The sequence below is a fragment of the Amblyomma mixtum genome, chromosome 3, assembly GCF_055824585.1.
Source record: "Amblyomma mixtum isolate Tamu chromosome 3, ASM5582458v1, whole genome shotgun sequence".
In the NCBI taxonomy this organism is placed as follows: Eukaryota; Metazoa; Arthropoda; class Arachnida; order Ixodida; family Ixodidae; genus Amblyomma; species Amblyomma mixtum.
Window position 1 is genome coordinate 241,310,991 of NC_143014.1, and position 19,784 is coordinate 241,330,774.

The 19,784-nt window shown below is 45.4% G+C and overlaps 1 protein-coding gene and 1 long non-coding RNA gene across 2 annotated transcripts; both read left to right on the forward strand.

The window, feature by feature from the left end:
- The first annotated feature begins 368 nt into the window (after positions 1-368).
- LOC149354172 (uncharacterized) lies at positions 369-8,774 on the forward strand. The gene is made up of 4 exons (XM_089583112.1): positions 369-515; positions 3,850-4,394; positions 7,483-7,662; positions 7,740-8,774. Exons 2-4 carry the CDS (start codon positions 3,852-3,854, stop codon positions 8,451-8,453), a joined length of 1,437 nt encoding a protein of 478 aa, XP_089439238.1. The 5' UTR covers positions 369-515; positions 3,850-3,851; the 3' UTR covers positions 8,454-8,774.
- Positions 8,775-8,908: 134 nt separating this feature from the next.
- Positions 8,909-12,130, forward strand: LOC149354173 (uncharacterized). The gene is made up of 2 exons (XR_016291199.1): positions 8,909-9,325; positions 9,535-12,130. It is a non-coding gene; the product is annotated as an uncharacterized LOC149354173 (long non-coding RNA).
- Positions 12,131-19,784: the final 7,654 nt, after the last annotated feature.

Below are 19,784 nucleotides of genomic sequence, written 5' to 3' on the forward strand. Positions count from 1 at the left end.
CTGGAGAGAGGGCGGAAGAGAGAAAGAGTAGAGGAGCAGGGAGAGCGACTCCGACCGTCATGTGATGGAGATCATGTATCCGAGATATGCCTTGAATAAAGGTGTTCAGTTGGAACGGTTGTGATCGATCAAGGCGACTGACAATAGCCTAGTTCATGTTCGCTAACAATATCAAAAGGGAAAATGAAGCGGTGCTCGACACCACTTTCCGGTGATAAGTCAGGCGAAACTTTCCATTTTCCTCCTTGAAACTTTCAAGACGAAAACACCCTAGCGCCAAGCTGTAGGACAAGAGAAAGGGGTCTCCGGCGCGCGCCGCTCCGCGTCCGAGCCGGGAGACGTCAGGTGTGGCATGAGCAGTGGGATTACGACGCCGTTAGACAGATGGCGCCACATACCCGGGCGGTGCTAAAGAGCACGGAAACTTGTACCGGCTGCGTTTTCCTAACCGCCATTTCAAGCGTGGTCGTATTTGTTCCGCAGAGAGATTTCGGCGCGGGTACCCTGCGGAAGCGGTGAGTTTTCCATTCTTTCTTTCACGGTTGTACTGTGGTCACCGCACATTTTACGACCAGCAGGCGCTGGTAACACCATGGGACATGTAAAGCGCGAATAACGGCGCTCCCTACAAAGCATAGAGTTTCTTACTATTACCTAGAGGGAAAGCTGGCAAGCCGTCTATGGGAGTTTGCATGGAGACCCCACGTGACCACCTCAGCCACCATGGGCGCTCAAAGCATCATGGGGCGGTGAGCTACTTGTTGCGGAACTGTAACTTTTGGCCAAAAATTAATAAAAAAATAAAGCTGTTTGATAGCTACAAACGTCCTAACATTCAATATCTTGTCTAATGATTGCAACAGACGAGCAGAAAAGCATTTAAGTGCAAAGTTTGCCTAAAATAAGACATGACTAGCTTTCCTATCGGCCAAGTGATGAACACTAAAAAAACTAATATTTCGTGATTAACAGGCGCACTTTTAAAAGTAAATATGTTTTCAAAAAAAATGTTGTTGTTTAGATACTTTAAGAGGTTTTTTAATGGCATTTCGGAAGAGTAAAACCTTTTATTGGCGTCGTGTGTCATCGCGTCTTCACTACTATGGCTTTTGCACACTGCGTTCGCGCGAAAGTCGTCTGCGCACACACGAACTACGTTTTCGGAATGAAACGCCTTAGTACTGCCACTCTGTGTTCCCGAAAAACTACGACTGTGCCGCAACAAGTAGCTCACCGCCCCATGATGCTTTGAGCGTCCATGTTGGCTGAAGTGCAGCGCCGCCAGCTTTCCCTCTAGGTAGTAGTAAGAAACTCTATGCTACAAAGAACCGAGAAGAGCGAGCTGCGCTGTTCATTCAGTTTGACGTCTTTTCTCACGTGCGCTGTGCTCCTCAAATGGTTATATTCACCGCAGAGGAGTTTTATGGTATGACCTCTTTAAACCGCCATGTTAATCAGAGGATGGATTGCGCGGCTACACCTCGCGAACTCGTGTTAGTCGCGGACTCATGTTGATCGCGGACTCGTGTTAGTCGATGTTGTCGAAGCTACAGTGAACTAGAAGTGTGTTGCTAAAGGCGTAGTGCATGAATACTAGTGCAAGCGCTTTGAGCAATGTGTACATGCGAGAGCACTCCGTGTTTCTGCCACAACGTTGTCAATGCCAAGACCAATGAACCCATTGAACGCCGGCTGCCTAAATTTGTGGCATTTAAGTAAATCAAATGGCGCAGTAATTGTTTCATTTCTCGGTGGCCGCTTTTCTGCCGGAACGCCTGCCTGCCACCGGTTTCTGATAACGGCAGGTTTTCGCACAATGAGCCAAGTAATGCTCTCTCATTAGTATACGTCAAAACAGCACAGGAAAACAGTAGCGCTGTGCGGCGCAGCGTTGTAGTATAGTGCTTATTGCGTAACTATATAGGATACAAGCATTGAAAAAAAAAAAGAACAGTAGTGTGTAACAGTGAATCAAACAAGCCAGATGTATCAAAATTATTCTGCTTTTTATTTCTTCTAATGATTAGCTTCTTGTTTATAGGCAAGGAGAAGATGTGTTCTGATTTTTGTTTTGGAGGAATTCTGCTCGGTGGTCTCGAATGTGGTTGTAGCCTCACTGCCTGGGACTTGAATTGTATCCGACTATAATGCTTATGCAGTCCTCGCTTGCTGGTTTTAATATTGTTTTTCTTTCTGTATTATGAAAGCAGAGTCTGGCAACGGAGAAATGAAACTGGCACGGACATCCGCCTACATTTAGAGAGAGATAGATAAAGGAGAAGAAGGGAGGCAGGGATGTTAACCACAAAGGTGTTCCGGTTGGCTACCGTGCACTGGGAAAGCGCTGTGCTTCCGCCTTGCGGCGTGAATTTTGGAAACTGATTTTGATTGAGACAGCAGCGCGCAGTTCGTTTATCGTCGAGTACCCGGAATCGTAGTGGTCTGATGCTAACGCATTCACTCTGATTTAAGGCACTAGACGATAACGAAAATGTGAGGTTGTGCTGTCGTACTTTAGATTACGTTAGATTGGACTGCCTAATTGGCGTAGAATGTCCGGAGTGCTATCAAACGATTCAGCGCGTTACGGAGCATAAGATTACTAGTCGAATCAAAGCGTAGCCTATCTTAGGGATTCGCACCGACGACCTTAGGTTCTCTAAGCCTTGACTTCTTGAAACTTCAAATGTCCATAATTGACGTAGGACATCCGAAGTGCTATCAAACGATTCAGCGCGTTACGGAGCATAAGATTACTAGTCGAATCCAAGCGTATCATAGGGATTCGCACCGACGACTTTTGGTTCTCTAAGCCTTGACTTCTTGAAACTTCAAATGTCCATAATTGACGTAGGACATCCGAAGCATTGTCAAACGATTTGCCTTCTTGCGCTGTATACGTTGGCATAAAAAAAAATGCATATTCGGACATAACGAAAATTGTGTACCGGATATAGCGATTATGGCTAATGACTCAATATTCATTCGATATTGCTAACGCCCGATACCCATAAGCTGCCTCAGCGTATTGCTCTTTTTATTGCAGATTAAGCGCCCGTCTCGCCAAGAAAAATGTATTCGTTTATTTTGGTCGAAACGAACCCGACAAACTTCAAATCATGCTGCACTGTACACTAGCGCAGCCGGCAGTGTCCTGACCCGCTGCCAAGTTCACCGGAGGGGGGTGGGGGGTTGGGCCTCATTGCCAGCGATCCCGTCAAAAGTAAAACACGCCACGAAGCGCCTCGCGCCGTAGCATCTTGGTGCCCTCAAAATCTATGTACTGTGGACTGGGCCGACAGGCACAAAACTGAGGAACGAGCGAGATGTAATGCTCTAAAAGAGACGATTAATCATTACTGTACCTATACGTCAAGACAATTTGTTCTAAGCTGTGCTCACGAAACCTTCTAAAATTAGGAAATAAGAACAGAACCGAAAAAAAATTACAATAGCTTGCGTTAATTTTTTTCCCCTTGTTTTTGTGTCCCCTGACCGGCCTTCTTTTCTCGTTTTTCCTTTCTCTTCTCACCAGCGTTTTTTTTTTTACCTCTTTCAATCATCTGCTCCAAGCAGCTTCTATCTATTTTCTCTGCCTACTTCTTCCCTTCTTTCTCTCATCATCCGCTCCCCTCCGTTCGTTATCTCATATTTATCTCCTGGCCGCTTGGATCAGTGACCTCGGACGGGCTTCATCCACGTGACTGCCCAGGGTGGGCTCCGTATAGCCGCTCACGCCGTGAAGGGTTCATATTCACACTTTTACATGTTCTCCTCTATGCATGTCTATCAAGCTGTCTGCTTACGTATGTATATACATCTTGACACCAGATTTCTGCGTCTTCGCAGCCATGGAACGAATTGAACGTTTCGGAGACCCACACGCCCTCCTGGACGTGGAGGACCACGTCGTCCTGAAGCTGGAGACGCCGTGGTCACGGGACGCTCCGCTTCCTCGAGGATGTTCCTTGGGGGACGACAGCGGCTCCCTGCTGGTGACCGACCGTCAGTCCCTGGTTGCTGCAAGGAGAATTCTGCGCGGCACGAGGATCTCGGGGGCTCTCTTCGCCGGATGCATCGCCTTCAATAGCTCGGACTTTTTCGAGACCGTCGCGAGAGACATCCTCAGAGATGCTGAGGAGGTGTGCATTGTCCATAACAGGGACAAGGTCTGGAAGCTAGTTAGAATGTTCCCGAACGCCAAGGTTCTCGCCCTACCTCACGACTTTGTCATGCACGCCGTGGAGTTTGACGAGCCTTGCAGGGACCATCGGGCACCGCTGGTCGAGTCCTCGCAGTTGAGACAACTGGTGGGAGGCATCGAGGGTGCGGACGACGAGTGTCTTATTCTCTCTCTGGAAACAGTTCGAGCAATCCTGCTGACTTGTCCCCTGGTATGTCCCATTGTCGCTGCTGTGTGCATGATCTTGACTCCGGTCGAAATTCGTTAACTGTGGTGGTACTCGGCAAAGTAACATTGATAATGGATAGCTAAAGGGCGGAGGAGCATGCCGAGTCTAGTTGCAATTAAAACACATGGCTTGAAATGTGGATATTAGGCATAGCATGTCTTGCTGCATCTAGAACAAATGGGTAAAACATGTGGATATTCATTATGGCATGACTTGCGTTGTAAAATCTCAAGTTTCTGCACAATTTCGTCGCTCAGAGGCCCGTGTACTGTGCGATGTCAGTACACGTTAAAGAACCCCAGGTGGTCTATATTTCCAGTGCCCTTCACTATGGCGTCCCTCATAGCGTGAGTTGCTTTGAGACTTTAAACCCCCAATAAAACAGACAAACAAGTGCTGCCGATAGTGGGAAAATGTTCTGAAAACACTGCAGTGTCTCTACGACTCGCACTTCACAACGGTATGTGAAAAATTGCTGTGTTTTCACGTCTTGAGTAGCAGCTTCGCGTGGATTTGGATGGGGGGGGCCTCTGCCAACAAATCCGCCGCAGTGAGATTGTGAAACATTCAACAGACCCAACCTTAAGTAGTGTCTCCTTATGCAGCCTCTATTGAAATGCACTTGGTCCTCCCATGTATCGAGCCAGACCTCGAGCAAAGAACATGTAATCCACTGTATCTACGGAGGACGGTATTTGTGTCGGGTACATGAGACGCACGCAGCGACTGGCGTAGACAGATATGCCATCCGCAAAAACTTTGAGATCACTGCGGCGACCCGCATTGGAGCAATACAAAAGCAAAACGTCGACATACCATATCGACGTCCGTGGCTGTTCTGACGTCCGTGTACTATATCGGGGTCCGTGACTATTTTGACGTATAAGTGTATTTTTTACATTTAATTAATTAACTAAATACATCTCATCAACCAATTTTTTCCCACAGCAACATTTTATCACACACTATATGTCACAATTACACATTTATCTTCAGAGAACGACGCAATCGTGAGGACAAAATTGCGGACATGTTTTGATGACGTGACAGCCATGTAATGCGCTCACATTAATAAAATGGCGATAAAGCGGGCAGATCTTTGTTTGTTTGTCAGCGTATGGTCTACGGAAACTATCCTTTTTCTGTGGAGCTTTAATTCTTAAGTCGAACTAGCTCGCCTTTAGATATGTACCTCTGCACTCACGTCCACAGATGCTGGACAGAAGATGGTTGCCCGGAAAAAGCTAACAGTACGGGACTTTCCTCCGCCTCGCAATTTGCACTTGTCTCTGCGAACTTTCCACTAAAGCAACTTCAAGACTACCCTTGCCACTCTAGATTATCTCTGTGAAATTTTCACTGCAGCAAATCCGAGTTGCCTGAATTTCTGCGATTGTGTCATTCTGGTTAATGTATAGGGTAATGTACAGGTTGCAGTTCGTAATACTATGTACAACGCCTCTGTGATGGTTTTCTTAATAGCGGGCACCTTCTAGCGGTCTGTCCGTTATTATCTTACGGGCATAAAAAAGAAACGGTTATGTGAATGTAAAACAATTTAGCGGCGATCAGTCGGGATGATGAGGAACAATTGCGATGAGTTTTTCTTTCACTCGCCAATCTGTTCTAATTCTCATTCTAGTTCAAGTCTGATTCCTTTGTTTTTCGCTCACTAATCTATTCTAATTTTGCTCTATTCCAATTTTTATTCGTTTCTTCCAGATATAATGTAATCGCTTCTTTTGTTCATTTTGTTTTGTCACCTGCCAACCGTGACAAGAAGAGAGAGAGAGAAATCTTGCTAAGCACCACCTGCTTCTTGCCATGGTTGACAGGTGAGGGCTCCACACAGACACCGATGCCGGACAGTTTTCGCCTCCATCGCCTTCCTAATCGCGCGCCGCAAAACCCGCGTCCGCCTTTGCGACGACGCTGGTTAGAAAAAAAAAGCATCGCAGGAGCAGATAAAATCCCAGCAATGTTATCACTAGCTGTCCCTAGTGTGGTGGCAGTTTCCTCAATGTGTTCACCAAAATTTTGAGCAACCGTTTGTCTTACAGCATTCTGCGTGGTGTCACAGCATATCTATTTGCATATAGCTTACATGTTTTAGTCAAATTGGAGGCTAGCTTGCGACTGGGGTTCGGTCCAGTGACTTCAGTTGCATGCTTTCTGAGACTACATTTTCTATTATGGTGTGGTTGAGGTGTCCACCGAGATGTTGAGATGTGTAGTTGGGGGCTAACTTGCACCAGCCACGGTGGCTCAGTGGCTAGCGCGCTCGACTCCTGATCTGGAGCACCAGGGTTCTTACCCGACCGCGGCGGCAGCGTTTCGATGGAGGCGAAATGCGAAAGGCGCCCGTGTGCTGTATGATGTCAGCGCACGTTAAAGAACCCCAGGTGGTCGAAGGTATTCCAGAGCTCTCCACTACGGCACCCCTTTCTTCCCTTCTTCTCTCAGTCCCTCCTTTGTCGCTTCACTTACGGAGCGGTTCAGGTGTCCACCGAGATGTGAGACAAACACTGCGCATTTTCCTTTCTCAAAATCCAATGTTCGATTTGGTGGGGGTTATGGAGTTTAACGTCCCAAAGCGACTCAGGCTGTGAGAGATGCCATAGTGAAAGGCTCTGGAAATTTCGACCATGTGGGGTTCTTTTATGTGCACTGACATTGCACAGTGCACGGGCCTCTAGAATTTCGACTCCATCGAAATTCGTCCGCCACGGCCAGGATCCAACCTGTGTCTTTCGGGTCAGCAGCCGAGCATGATAACCACTCACTGAGCCACCGTGGTGGCTGGGTGGTTCAATTTCTTTTCAATTTCTAACTTGTGACAGGTGTTTAGACTGACGACATCTGCACATTCAGTTGCATGCTTTAAGGTTCATTTGAGGTGTCCACCGAGATGGAGATGTCGAGATTTGAGCGCTTCTGCGCCCTTTCCCTTCCTGAAAAGACATGCTTTGGCATTCCTCCACGGAAGCAGACTTAGGTGCCCTCAGAATTGTCTTGTTTTCTGATTTGCATAACAATCCCCACTCCTGATCCCTAACCTACATCTGCCCAGTTGTGCCGCATTGACTCCATCCACATCCTGGAGGCTTCCGTGAATCAGGGAATGAGAGGTTTCACCCATCTCCCTCTGTACACTTCGGCGGTCTCTTACCGCTGTGGGCATGCAGTCATGGCGACCGTGGAAGACGTCCGTCATGCAGCAAGGACCTACAGGCACGTGGAACACTTGGTGGTACGTGCATCCGATCTTCACGCATGGTGGTGTACAGCCTTTAGCCCCGGTTTTAATGGTGCACCCCCTCTTTGCAGGTGGTCATCACATCCCAGGAAGCACTGGTTGCCGTCTCATCTTTCCGAAACCTTCGCAGTCTGTCGCTGAAGCTGGGACCTCCACTCTTCCTCACTGATGTCAGTTCGACCCTTCAGCAGGTCTTGGAGACATGGCCTCTGCTGGAGAAACTATCCTTGAAGTTCTTCGCTGGCCTGCGGCTCCCTGCCATAGCAAGGCTTTGTCCACAGCTCAAGAGCCTAAGCTTAGTGGATTGCGAAGGACCCATGGACGAAGTCGCGTTGGGACTCGATGCTTTCCCCCGCCTCGAAGCCGTCAAGTTTAGCACGCGACTGTCAGTGGCGTGTTCCCAGTCACTGTTGGTGGCCACCAGCGGTAGGCTGCGCCAGTTGCACCTGCTCAGTGAAGGGTGTGCCTCATATTTCCTGAATTTCTGCAAGCTTCACGGTGGCCGCATCTCGTTTCCGCGTCTCCAAGAACTGACTCTGAGCACGGATCTGACGGTGCGCAAGTTGGGAATGGAGCCTGAAGACTTGCACTACGTGATGAGGGCCTTGCCCGCGCTGCGCCGCCTGGTGACGGACAGCTACAATGTGAGGCTCTTCTTCGAGAACTACAGCGTTCCGCGCGACCGTGTCTCTCTGTCGTGGTGTGCGTGCATTCACTGCGCGGTACAAGACAAGATCTTCTGCCAGCGCGTAGCCTCTGTGCTATTTTCTCTCAGTGTTTTGTAGTACGAAGGGTTTCCTAAAGGAGTATCTAGTGTTGCCTGTTTTTCCTCTTTGTAATGATGCGCAAGAGAAATGCGCTATTCGCCTGTGAATTGTACGTATATAATAAAACTTTAACGATGCACTCACGACACCGTACGTGCATCAATGCAAAAACATTCATGCAGTCATGGCGGGCGGGTGTGACGTCACCACTCCTACCGAAAGTCGGCAGTCAGTTTCGGTACAGTGAACTAGAATCATCAGTGGCTTGTTCCGGATTCTGTTGTATTATGGATTGGATTGTGGATTTTTCTGGATTGGATTATAGACTTTGGATGTGGATTGGCCAGTATTTCGATAGTTATGGGCGGGCGTTATTGCGACCGGGTGAGAATAACGCAAATCCAAGCCAAAGAGTTATTGCGACCCGGTGGAAATAACGAAAAGCCAGCCCAAAGCTAGGGTGGCTAGACTGGGGAGGTGTGAAGACCGCGGCGCTTTTCCTCGGGCGCGCGTGACCCCTCTGCGCACCGATGTCGCCAGGGGAAATGTGGCGCTGCTACTAGCGGCGCGGTAGGGTGGCTAGACTAGGCGCGGTAAGCTTCGCCTGGTCGGCCTGGCTCAACCTCTCAGCTGCGTCGGTGTTGCGCACATCGTAGCAGTTGTCAGTGCAGCGTTTTCTCATGCGAGATGCCTCCACCAGCAAGAAAGACCGAGCGTTGGTGCTTTGTGCCTGGGTGTGACACGGGATACAGGAAAACGTCAGAGAAAGTCTCTTTGTTCCGTGCCCCTGCCTGCCAAGAAATGTTGGCCAAGTGGTCTCGAGCGATCCCACGGGCCGACAAGGCGTTGGAGGAGAATTCTGCAGTTTGCGAAAGACACTTCGACTCACGGTACGTAGCCAACATTTTTAGCTGGGCTTGTGGGTGAGACTTATTGGAATGTAGAAAGCGTCTAGAATAAACAGAAGTGTGACACGTGTTATCGGCGTGCTGTGTGACGGTACATAACACATTGCACGACATTCTCGCAGCATGCCCATCCTGCTCTTTCACGCTAGCTCAAACTGATCACCATGGTCTGTTCTTTCTGTTGCCTCTAGGTTTATCGTTCGTGACTTCAAGCACATTATTAATGGAGCTGAGGTCTTGATACCGCGCTCCATTCCTGCCCTCTCAGAAGACGCAGTACCTACTGTATTTCCTACCCTGCCGAAATACATACAGTTTCCCCCCTCATTTGTAAATAAATGTTTTCATGACCAGATATGTGTTGCTTCATTGTCTACAATCGTCGGAGATTGCTTACGTGAGCGTCAAGCTGGCATACATGCTACAGGTTCACAATCGGGGACAACTGGTTTGCGCGTTGGGGCGCCTTCAGCCAACGCGACTGCAGTTTCGAGGTCCTACGGCACGCATTACAACCTGCTCTTCTCGCCGTAGTGGCTGCGTTTCGATGGCAGCGCAACGCAGAGTCAGTGCACGCTAAAGAAACCCAAGTGGTTGAAGTTATTCTGAAACCTTCCACTACGGCGTCCCTCGCATCCTGGGCAGCGTCTCGAAATGTGCATGCACAAAACGCGCTTCAGTACAGCTATGCAATGCAGACTGGGCTTGTGAAGCAGCATATTCCACGGGAATAATGATGCGAGTTGACGAAACATTATTTTATGGTAAAGATTCATTCTTTGACACTCACAAAAAACGCGCGGTAAGCGAAACAAGCCCATTTTCGCCTCGGTGCTAGAAATTTAGCCTACGCTAGGGTGGCTACCTACGCGATGCGCACATTTCGGCTGCTCACCTTACCGCGCCTCTGCCGTCAGCGCCGCCACACGGCATCGGTGCGCGGCGGGGCCAAGCTTCTCCGGCCGGTTTTCACACCTTCCCAGTCTAGCCACCCTACCAAAGCGTTATTTTCACCCATGGATTGCCTTGGCTTCATTTATTGTTGTCGGACGCATTTGGGCCACCGTTTTTGCATCGTTGGCTTGTTTGATGGGCCTCTGTCAACGCCTGGGCGTGTGATTTCGGTGTCGCGCTTCGATTTTAGGCGGTGTGGTAAAGTTTCCAGTGGTCATGCAGGCATTCTGCATCATTCTCACCGTGTATATGTGACCTTGGCTTTTGCGTGACGCGTTTTGATCGCTTCATTCGTTGTGAAAGGACTCTTGTGTGCTTGCGTTGTGTGGGTGCTCACGCTTGTGCAGTGCCTTCGAAGACGCTCCAGCTTTCTCCGGAAAATCTTGTTATAATTAATCGACATGAATATGTGCGCCCATTCGTTTCGAGCATTCAACCTGATTTGTGCAGAGGATATGCAAGTTTATAATGTGAATTCATTGCAACGTGGGGCCAGGGTCATAAATACGATCCAGGCACGGTGGTTTTGCAGTCCCCGAGGCATTCGTCATTTGAAGCGAGCAGTGGTTCTGTATGTACAAGGTCGTCCACCCTTAACACGCGAGTGCGTGGCCCCACTCTGGAGGGCCACTGCGTCCGGCACGGCCGCTCATCGCAGCCAAGTGGCGCAGGAGAAGTTGGACCTGGACGTGGTGCTTCACGTCATCTACCACTTCGCTTCGATGCGCGGCCGTGTCCTGCGCAGTGGCTCTCCAGAGTGAGGCCATGCACTAGCGTGTTCGTACTAAGAGTGGACGACCGTGTACATTCTAGACGAAGGGCTGGAGTTTTCAAAACGCACCAGGTGAATATTGCCCACGTGCTAACTAGTGAATTGCGCGGGAATTTTGCAAATGTTGAAGATGCTCTGCCTCGCTCGAAGTTCCCTGGAATTGTTTACCTTGCGACGTTTAATTCGGTCTACATCGGGGGAGACAGCTAGAAACATACCCAGGCGGCTGAAAGAGCATCGCAGTGATGTCGGCTGGAATCGAACAGCTGCTGTGGCAGAACATGCACAATCAGGGCGTGAAATTGCTTGGGAGAATGTTGAAATCCTTGCCATTGAAATAAATTTGTAAGTGTGGCTGCACCTGGAATCCTCTATAATATAGATGATGCTGAAGACAGTCATCAGAACAAAGGGAAACCTTCACCATGCTGCTTTTTCATGACTGGTCCTTCATTTTGAATGAGCAACCTGTTAGGGTTCTGAAATGTCAATCAACGTGTTCGACATGGTCAGTGACCAAAGTTTCATTCTACTATTAAGGCAAAATGGAAACTTCACGACAAAGTGTGCCCTATGCACTGAAGCTAACAGCAGTTGTGCCCTAAGCCCACAATATATTCCACAATTAACGTCAAAAAGGTGGCCAGCTGGTTCGGAATCCTTAATTGTTTTGTACCACTTCTCTCAAGCTGTCTTGCCTGAATCCACACACATTTTGTGTTAGAAAGCATGGGTGGCAGAAAAGACATTCCAGACAATTGGTGTACTGCAGTGGTGTTCTGTGGGAAATCTGTCAGTAGGTCATGCTAGATGGCATGGCAATGGAGTATACCCCCCTTTTAAGGCACATTCATTTACCTATGAGAATGAACGTCTTTTAAGAGATTAAGGTACCGGTTATAATAGCATAGACATGATGGCACATGAACAACTTTCATAACTGGCTTGTCTTGAATTTCTTATTTAATTGCAGTATTGCTTTGCATTGAAGCCATACTAATAATGATTCATTTCTTCCTGTGTACAGAGCTTCAGCCATGAAATAAATTGATTGGTTGCAACTCATTTCCCATGTTTTCATTCCTTGTTTGTGTTCTTAAACTACTCAAACTGATATGCTTTCCTCAATTCTAAGCCAACTTTCTCAATCATAACTCACCTTGTAAGCAATGCATATAAGCAGAAGTAATTCACAAGGCACATTTCACTTGGCCGTAAGTGTCACAAAGAGAGTCAATATCGGTGACTTCGTATTGGTTAGCAGCAAGGAAAACCTTTTTTTCGTTGTAATAAATCTTGCTACTGTGTAGATATTTGTGTATGTTAGTTGCTGTTGAAATGAGGTCCTCGACGTGAGCATGGTCGGCCGCAATTTCATGGCACTTTGTGCACTGCCAACTTCGTGCTTCTGCTAACAAGGTTTGTTGAAGTGCTGTTCAAAGAGCTGGGGTCATGTATTGTTGGGACCAGCTTAGCAAGAACCACTGGAACTTGCAGAAGCACAATGAGTCCTTCAACTGGGGCTATTTGATCTTGCAGTTTAATGATCATTTTAATGTTGGACAGCTGTAATTCAGCTCTTGCTGTCTTACTAATATGAGTGGTAAACACCTTTGACCATGCCCCGAAATCTCAACTTTACAATCCAGAGGTATGGACACGTTATACAAAAAGTGTTTCAAATTGTGCTTCTAAGTATTACATGTTTCGAGAAAAATTTTTAACAATTTTGGCATTGGCAGAGCAGCAAAGGCGGGTATTAAATTTGAATCAAAATAGTTATTTTACCACTCATTCTAAAACTGTCTGCAACTCTTGTTAAAATTTGGGAGTGATATTAGGATGGCAAGATGTTTTTAACATTTCAAATGCCCTTTTTTTGACGCCAAATTTGTCACGACAATGTTGATATTTATTTTGCTTTACTATAAATTTTTCTTTCTTTTTACCATTCAGTTTCAACACTACAGACAGTCTTGTTTTCTGTTTTACAACTTCTATTTCTTTACTCCGGTGCACTGATGTTCAGCTTTTCACGAGCACTACAATGAGCCCTATATTTCATCACGTAATTAATGACCACATGTTTAAAGTCTGTGTTCTCGCATGTCATATGTTCATTTTTTCCACACACCAGTAGCGACTGGAACCACTCTTTTGCCTTTGTCACTGCGATCGCCAATAACATCGCCTTAAAGGGTCAGTCTACTGAATTTTATCGACCATATTTTCTTTGCGGGAACCGATAGCTCTTTACTCAAATTACCGTTTAGCCAGCTGTGGTGCCAAGGAGTGCGGTAGAACATTTTAAAATAGAATTTTTTAATGTGGGAACACATCTGTATGAGATGGTAGTCTCATCTGGCAACCATGTGGATTTCCGCCGCGCGGCGACAAACATGGTGGCGCCCGTCGAAGCCGGACCTCTAGCTTCGGACTGAATTCTCGTTGTTGCTGCCTTTTTCAGTGCGTTCACTGGCCATAAATGGGGCGCCTGTCTTTCGCTTCGTCTCATCTCGCCTATAATAAAACATATGAAAGATAAATTTGCTTTATTTTAATAATTAGAGTGACGATTCTGCCGCTCCTAGGCTTAAGTGGAGAGTCGGTTTGTTTACTGCAATGGTTCCCGTCCTGACGACCAGATGGCGCCACTATAGGCTGAGTTTATTTTTTCGTCTCTGCTAGCATACGCTGAACTAAAAGTGGGAATGTGCCTGCGTTTTGCGTACGTGTAACTATAAATGTTCATGTGATTTACAGAAAAAGTGAGCAGTATGCCTTCTACAGTTTACTAGAACAAAACGTGCGTTTCTCTGACATTGGGGCATACAAATGGTACATAGTATATTCACTTATGCTTCTACAAAAAAAGACTACCACTTTCTTGAACAAAATGAACGTTTGGGGTCGCCACCATGCTTTTTTACGCGACTTTTAACGCCGAAATAAAATATAAATTCCTGCCTAAACCGGGTGCAGACCCCTCGTTATTGATGTTATAGGGTGCCAACTACCAGAATATGCCATTATTTATACACTCATCTCGGTGAGTAGACTGACCCTTTAAAGAAAGCTGCAGCTGATTTGTTCTGTTAATAATTTGTTCTGTTCACCCATTTTTCTAAATAATGCCCTTGAGCCTTGAGAGTGAATAAGTAAGGTGATGGAACAAAATATTTTAATGCATAATTTCTTCAAATTCTAATTGAATTTTCTTTTCGTGCAAAGAGGGAGCAGCCACAAAAAGCTACTGCTGTCAGTGGCTTGACAAGGTGACCCAAAAGGTGATGAATGCAGTGTATATACTGAAACACTGAATGAAAAGCATGGGCAAGCCGCCATGGTGGCTTAGTAGTTGTGGTGCTCAGCTGCTGACCTGAAAGATGCGGGCCTGATCCCAGTCTTGTTTGCCTCATTTCAATGAAGGCGTAATGCTAGAGGCCTTTTGTACTGTGCGATGTCGGTGCACGTTAAAGAACATCGGGTGGTCGAAATTATCCACAGCCCGCCACTACGGCGTCCCTCATAGCCTGAGTCACTTTGTGACGTACGATAAACCGCATAAAACCAAACCATAGACAAGCATGGGCTCATTCTACTTGGTCATAAACTGCACACACATACTATACCTGAATCACACTGCGCTACTAATTAAACCAGAACACAAATTTTTAGCTGAAACTTTGACAAGAAATTCACATTTCTATCACACATTAACAACCTTAAAAAGAAAGCTTCTCAAGCCCTCAATATCTTAAAAGTGCTCTCACGGAAACGGTGGGGGTCCGATAGAGCAAGCCTTTTACAAATATATCGCTCTCTGGTGCGCTCCAAGCTGGACTACGGGTGCATAGTATATGGTTCGGCAAGAGCATCCTACTTAAAAAGATTAGACCCCATTCATAATCTTGGTCTGTGCCTATCATCTGGAGCATACAGAATATCACCAGTAGCCAGCCTATACGTTGAATCTAATGAGCCTGCTCTTAAGGACCGAAGAATCGCACTTACATGCACATACGTCTTAAAAATTTGTTCTCTTCCGAAACATCTCTGCCATCCAATTGTCACTAAGTACCCATCTAAAAGGTTATTTATCAACAAACCACATTCTATCAGGCCACTACTACTGCACTTTGAAGATAAATGCAAAGAGTTAGCAGTACTAGAAGATGCCCTACCGAATATTGCACAAAGGAATGAATATTTGCCACCATGGTACAGCCTGCCTTCACTATGTGACTTCACAATGACACATTTAGACAAAAAGCAAATGCCAAATGAGTACATATTACAGGAATTGTTTACACTGCAAGAAAAGCAAATGCCAAATGAGTACTTATCACAGGAATATTACAGGAATCCAATCGTTGTGTGTGCCTTGTCTTTCCTTTGTCCCCGTCTTTTTGGCTGGTTTTTCTTAAGTAAAAGTATGACACCTACATTGAATTTTATACCGATGGCTCAAAAACAGCAAGTCATGTTGGAAGTGCAGTAATCCAAGAAAAAAATAAACAGATAATGCAACTACCAGAATGTGCATCGGTTTTTACTGCTGAGTGTTGTGCCATCTTCGTAGCTGTAGAGAAAATAGTAAGAGAGAACATCAAAAAAGCATCGTTTACACCAATTCCCCGATTATGCTCAAAGCACTGCACTCCAGAAATGCTGCTGAACCCATAATAGGAAACATCATACATAACATAGTTAAAATCACCAAACAAAAACATAACATTAAATTCTGCTGGGTTCCTAGCCATGTTGGAATTGTGGGTAATGAAAAAGCAGATGTATGCACTGCACAAGCCCGGAATGGCCAAATAAAACAAGTGAACATAGCGAGCGCACAGGGATTGATTGAATTTTATCTACAGTAAACTCGGAAATCAGTGGCAGGCTGCATGGGAAGAGCACGTAAACAACAAATTACATTCTGTGAAGCCCATTTTAGGAGAATGGCAATCATGTAGGCATCAAGAACGTTTTACCGAAGTTATTTTATGTTGGCTCCGCATTGGACACACCCACCTCACGCACAACTTTCTGCTAGCCAAGCAAGACAAACCTCTCTGTGAAATGTGTGGTGCTGAACTCACAGTGAACCACATTTTAATTTCATGTATAAAACTAGAAGAACTAAGAAAGAAATATTTCACAACATTTTACAGGGAAAGCATCCCATTACACCCCATGTTACTTTTAGGTGATCGAGCACTGCTTGACTTCTCATGTATTTTTAGGTTTCTCAAGGAAGCCAGCATTTTAAACAAACTCTGAGTATAAAAAGCTTCACCTTTAACAAAAACTCTAACCTTGTGTTTGGCGCATCATAGCCTCAGTTGCTTTTGCGCCAATAAAATCAATATGACTAACTGCACACACATACTCATTACAACATATTGAACAGCAGAACAAAAGCAAGTGGTCAGCTGTCCTATATACGATACAAAAAAGAAGTAGGTGAATGAGCAGCATTATTTAAAGACGTGGGGTGAAGCAACAAATCATCCATTTAATTTACTCAAACAGAAGAAAGTTGATAATGGCACCCACCAAGCTAAAGAATAGACAGGTACTCCAACATAATCACCAGTAAACAAAATATATTAAGAGGAAAACGAGCTTTCAGGCAAGTTTGTTTGACACTTCAGATGTAACTGCAGTGCAAACACCCACACTCAAATTAAGGAACACACGCATGCATGGATGCTGCAGCAGCCGCATGTGTGTCTGAGAGAGAGAGAGAAACAGATTTATTATGATGCAACATGAAGCGCTGTGGATATCTTGTGCCAGGGTCACCAAAGCCATCTGGTCCATATCAGCTTGTCTGATGCTATGGGTAATGCTGTAATTGAAAGACAATGGGGTTCAGCTTAAGTTAAGGACAGCGCAGCGAGCTATGGAAAGAAAAATGGTAGGTGTGACGTTAAGAGATCTGAAGCGGGCGGAGTGGGTGAGGGAACAAACGTGGGTTAATGACATCCTGGTCGCAACCAAGAGGAAGAAGTGGGCTTGGGCAGGACATGTAATGCGAAGGCAAGATAAGCACTGGTCCTTGAGGGTAACGGAGTGGATTCCAAGAGAAGGCAAATAGATAGCAGGGGGCGGCAGAAAGTTAGGTGGGCGGATGAGATAAAGAAGTTTGTGGGGATACGGTAGCCGCAATTGGCAAAGGACAGGGTCAATTGGAGAGACATGGGAGAGGCCTCTGCCCTGCACTGGGTGTAGTCAGGCTGATGATGATGATGATGGGGCAGGAAAAGAGGGAACGTTCCAGATTAGCATAGGGATCATAGCAAATGGGGCATGCAGGGGAAGCTCTGAGACGGTTTGGTTTGGTTTGGTTTATGGGGTTTAACGTCCCAAAGCGACTAAGGCTATGAGAGACGCCGTAGTGGAGGGCTCCGGAAATTTCGACCACCTGGGGTTCTTTAACGTGCACTGACATCGCACAGTACACGGGCCTCTAGAATTTCTCCTCCAAAGAAATTCTAGACGCCGCGGCCGGGATCGAACCCGCGTCTTTTGGGTCAGCAGCCGAGTACCATAGCCACTGAGCCACCGCGGCGGCACTGAGACGGTAGGATTCACTGAAGAAAATGAAGTTGGGGGGTGGTGAGAGGTTTGTCAGGAACAGGAAGGCTGCAAAGGAGATCCTCTCATGTTGTTATTTTGTGCCTTCATGCGAATGTGAGTGCTTGTGCTGCAGTTGCATCTGAAGTATTTTAGAAGCATTTCTTAGACATAGAATTGTTTTAATGCATACAAAGCATTATCATCATTGTTACTGTTATTATTAATTAAACAAAAAACTCTACAAAGGAGTCGCAGATTAACCCTCTTCACAAAAGAGATAAGGTCTCTCAATGCACTGATGGTTTGCTGAATAATCCATCATAAAAAGCTGATAATTTCAATCAATATCTTAGGCTTGCAACAAGAATGGCAATAACTCAACATGACACCACTTGCGCACTAGCAGAAACTTTCACCTGCTTTAACATACATTCTGAGGCTCTCGAAGGGCGATCTGGCCAGGTTAGTGCACTTTTAGGTGAAATAAGCCCACTTCATTGCTACCATGCTCTTGCAAACATTCTGTTCTTTTTGACTGAACGGTTTCAGGAAAATTCTGCCATATGATTTGATAAGCTTTAAGGCCACTATTAAAGGGAAGGCACAAAATGCATTGAGAACTACTGATCAATTTACCAGTTATTGACTCCATATCAAATACTAGAAAAATTCCTATTTCAATGCATGACAAAATTTTTTAACATTCTCTGTTTTTTTTTTAATCATCAGGAAGGTGATATTACAAGAAGGGGCATTGCATTAATTCTTGACAAATTTGCAGCTGAGCTGTATTCATCATTTGACAAATTGTTTAACTGTGCTTTTTTTCTCAGTGTTCAGAAAATCTTTGATTTGATGAAACAGGATTTTACCAAGCAAACTGTACCTGCTTGGCTTTTGAGCTCCCTTTTTCGCTATCCTTGAGAATTTTTTGTATAGTCGTTCATTATTAAATTAAATAACCAAACTGAGCCTGGTGGTGAACTGCCAATATATAGAGGCTGGTAAACCGCTGTATTCTATTTCATCTTCCATACTCTTTAAAAAAATTTGATCACTAATGGTTTCAGCTCGATGACTTCAGGTGCTTGGTCTTCCAGTGCATGGACAGCACAGTTTTGCCCACAGATCAAGTACACTTTGAGACAGCAATGCATTATTACAGGAAAACATAAATCATATGCTTAAATTGTTTTCTGACAATGGAATTTCAGTTAACGCAAAAAAAATGATCTTTTTCAGGAATATTTCAAAGGCTAACAAATAGAGTGGTATGTTACTTAATCGTGGTTCTCTCTCCTGCAGCTGTAGTTCAATAGAATATGTGAACTGAATCAAATATCCTAGCATATTCTCTTATACTATAGTGGTAGCTTATTATGGTATGTTTGTGTCACATTACGGAAGATTCTGTGGTTGCTCTTTAATGTGAAATCCTTGGCTCTAGTATCCATGAAAAAAACAACAATATTAGAAATCAGATATGAGGTATTACAATATTTGTTTCAACTCCTTGATGTTTGCCATGTGGGCAATATAGCTCGAAGAATGTTTGAAATGTGTTTTGAATAGCTGTCTTATGTCACCAAGTGTTTGCATTTTCCTGTTTCTAGGTCTTTCCATAGTCTTTTTTTTACAAACAGACATCACCATTTTTTACAAACAGGCATTACTCATCACCATCTTTAGATATGAAACTTTTCAATAAAATCCACTTCCCTTCGAAAGTTGCGGAACCACAAAATTTAGCTAGGTACAGGAAGGCAGCACACTGGCATATATGTGCCTGACAACTTTGGTGGATCACACAAACAGCTCTTTACTGTACCATCTGTGCACAGCCTAAAGGGCCAGCTGAAGCTGCTGTATTATTCTTCAGTGTTTTGCTGCATTACCACGTGCAGTCTTCTGGCAGTGAAAAAGATGTGCGTGTGTGTGTGCAAGTTAAATGAAAGTGCCTTTTCGAGATGGCATCTTGGGCAAGAACATAAATAAGGTGAGGCTGAAAATGTTTTATCACAGCACAATAGAATCTATGTCATGAATAGCAATTCTACTTGATAGCACACTTCTTGCAAAATATCATTCTCATTATTGACACACTATATGATCACTGTAACATTTCAAAAAGAA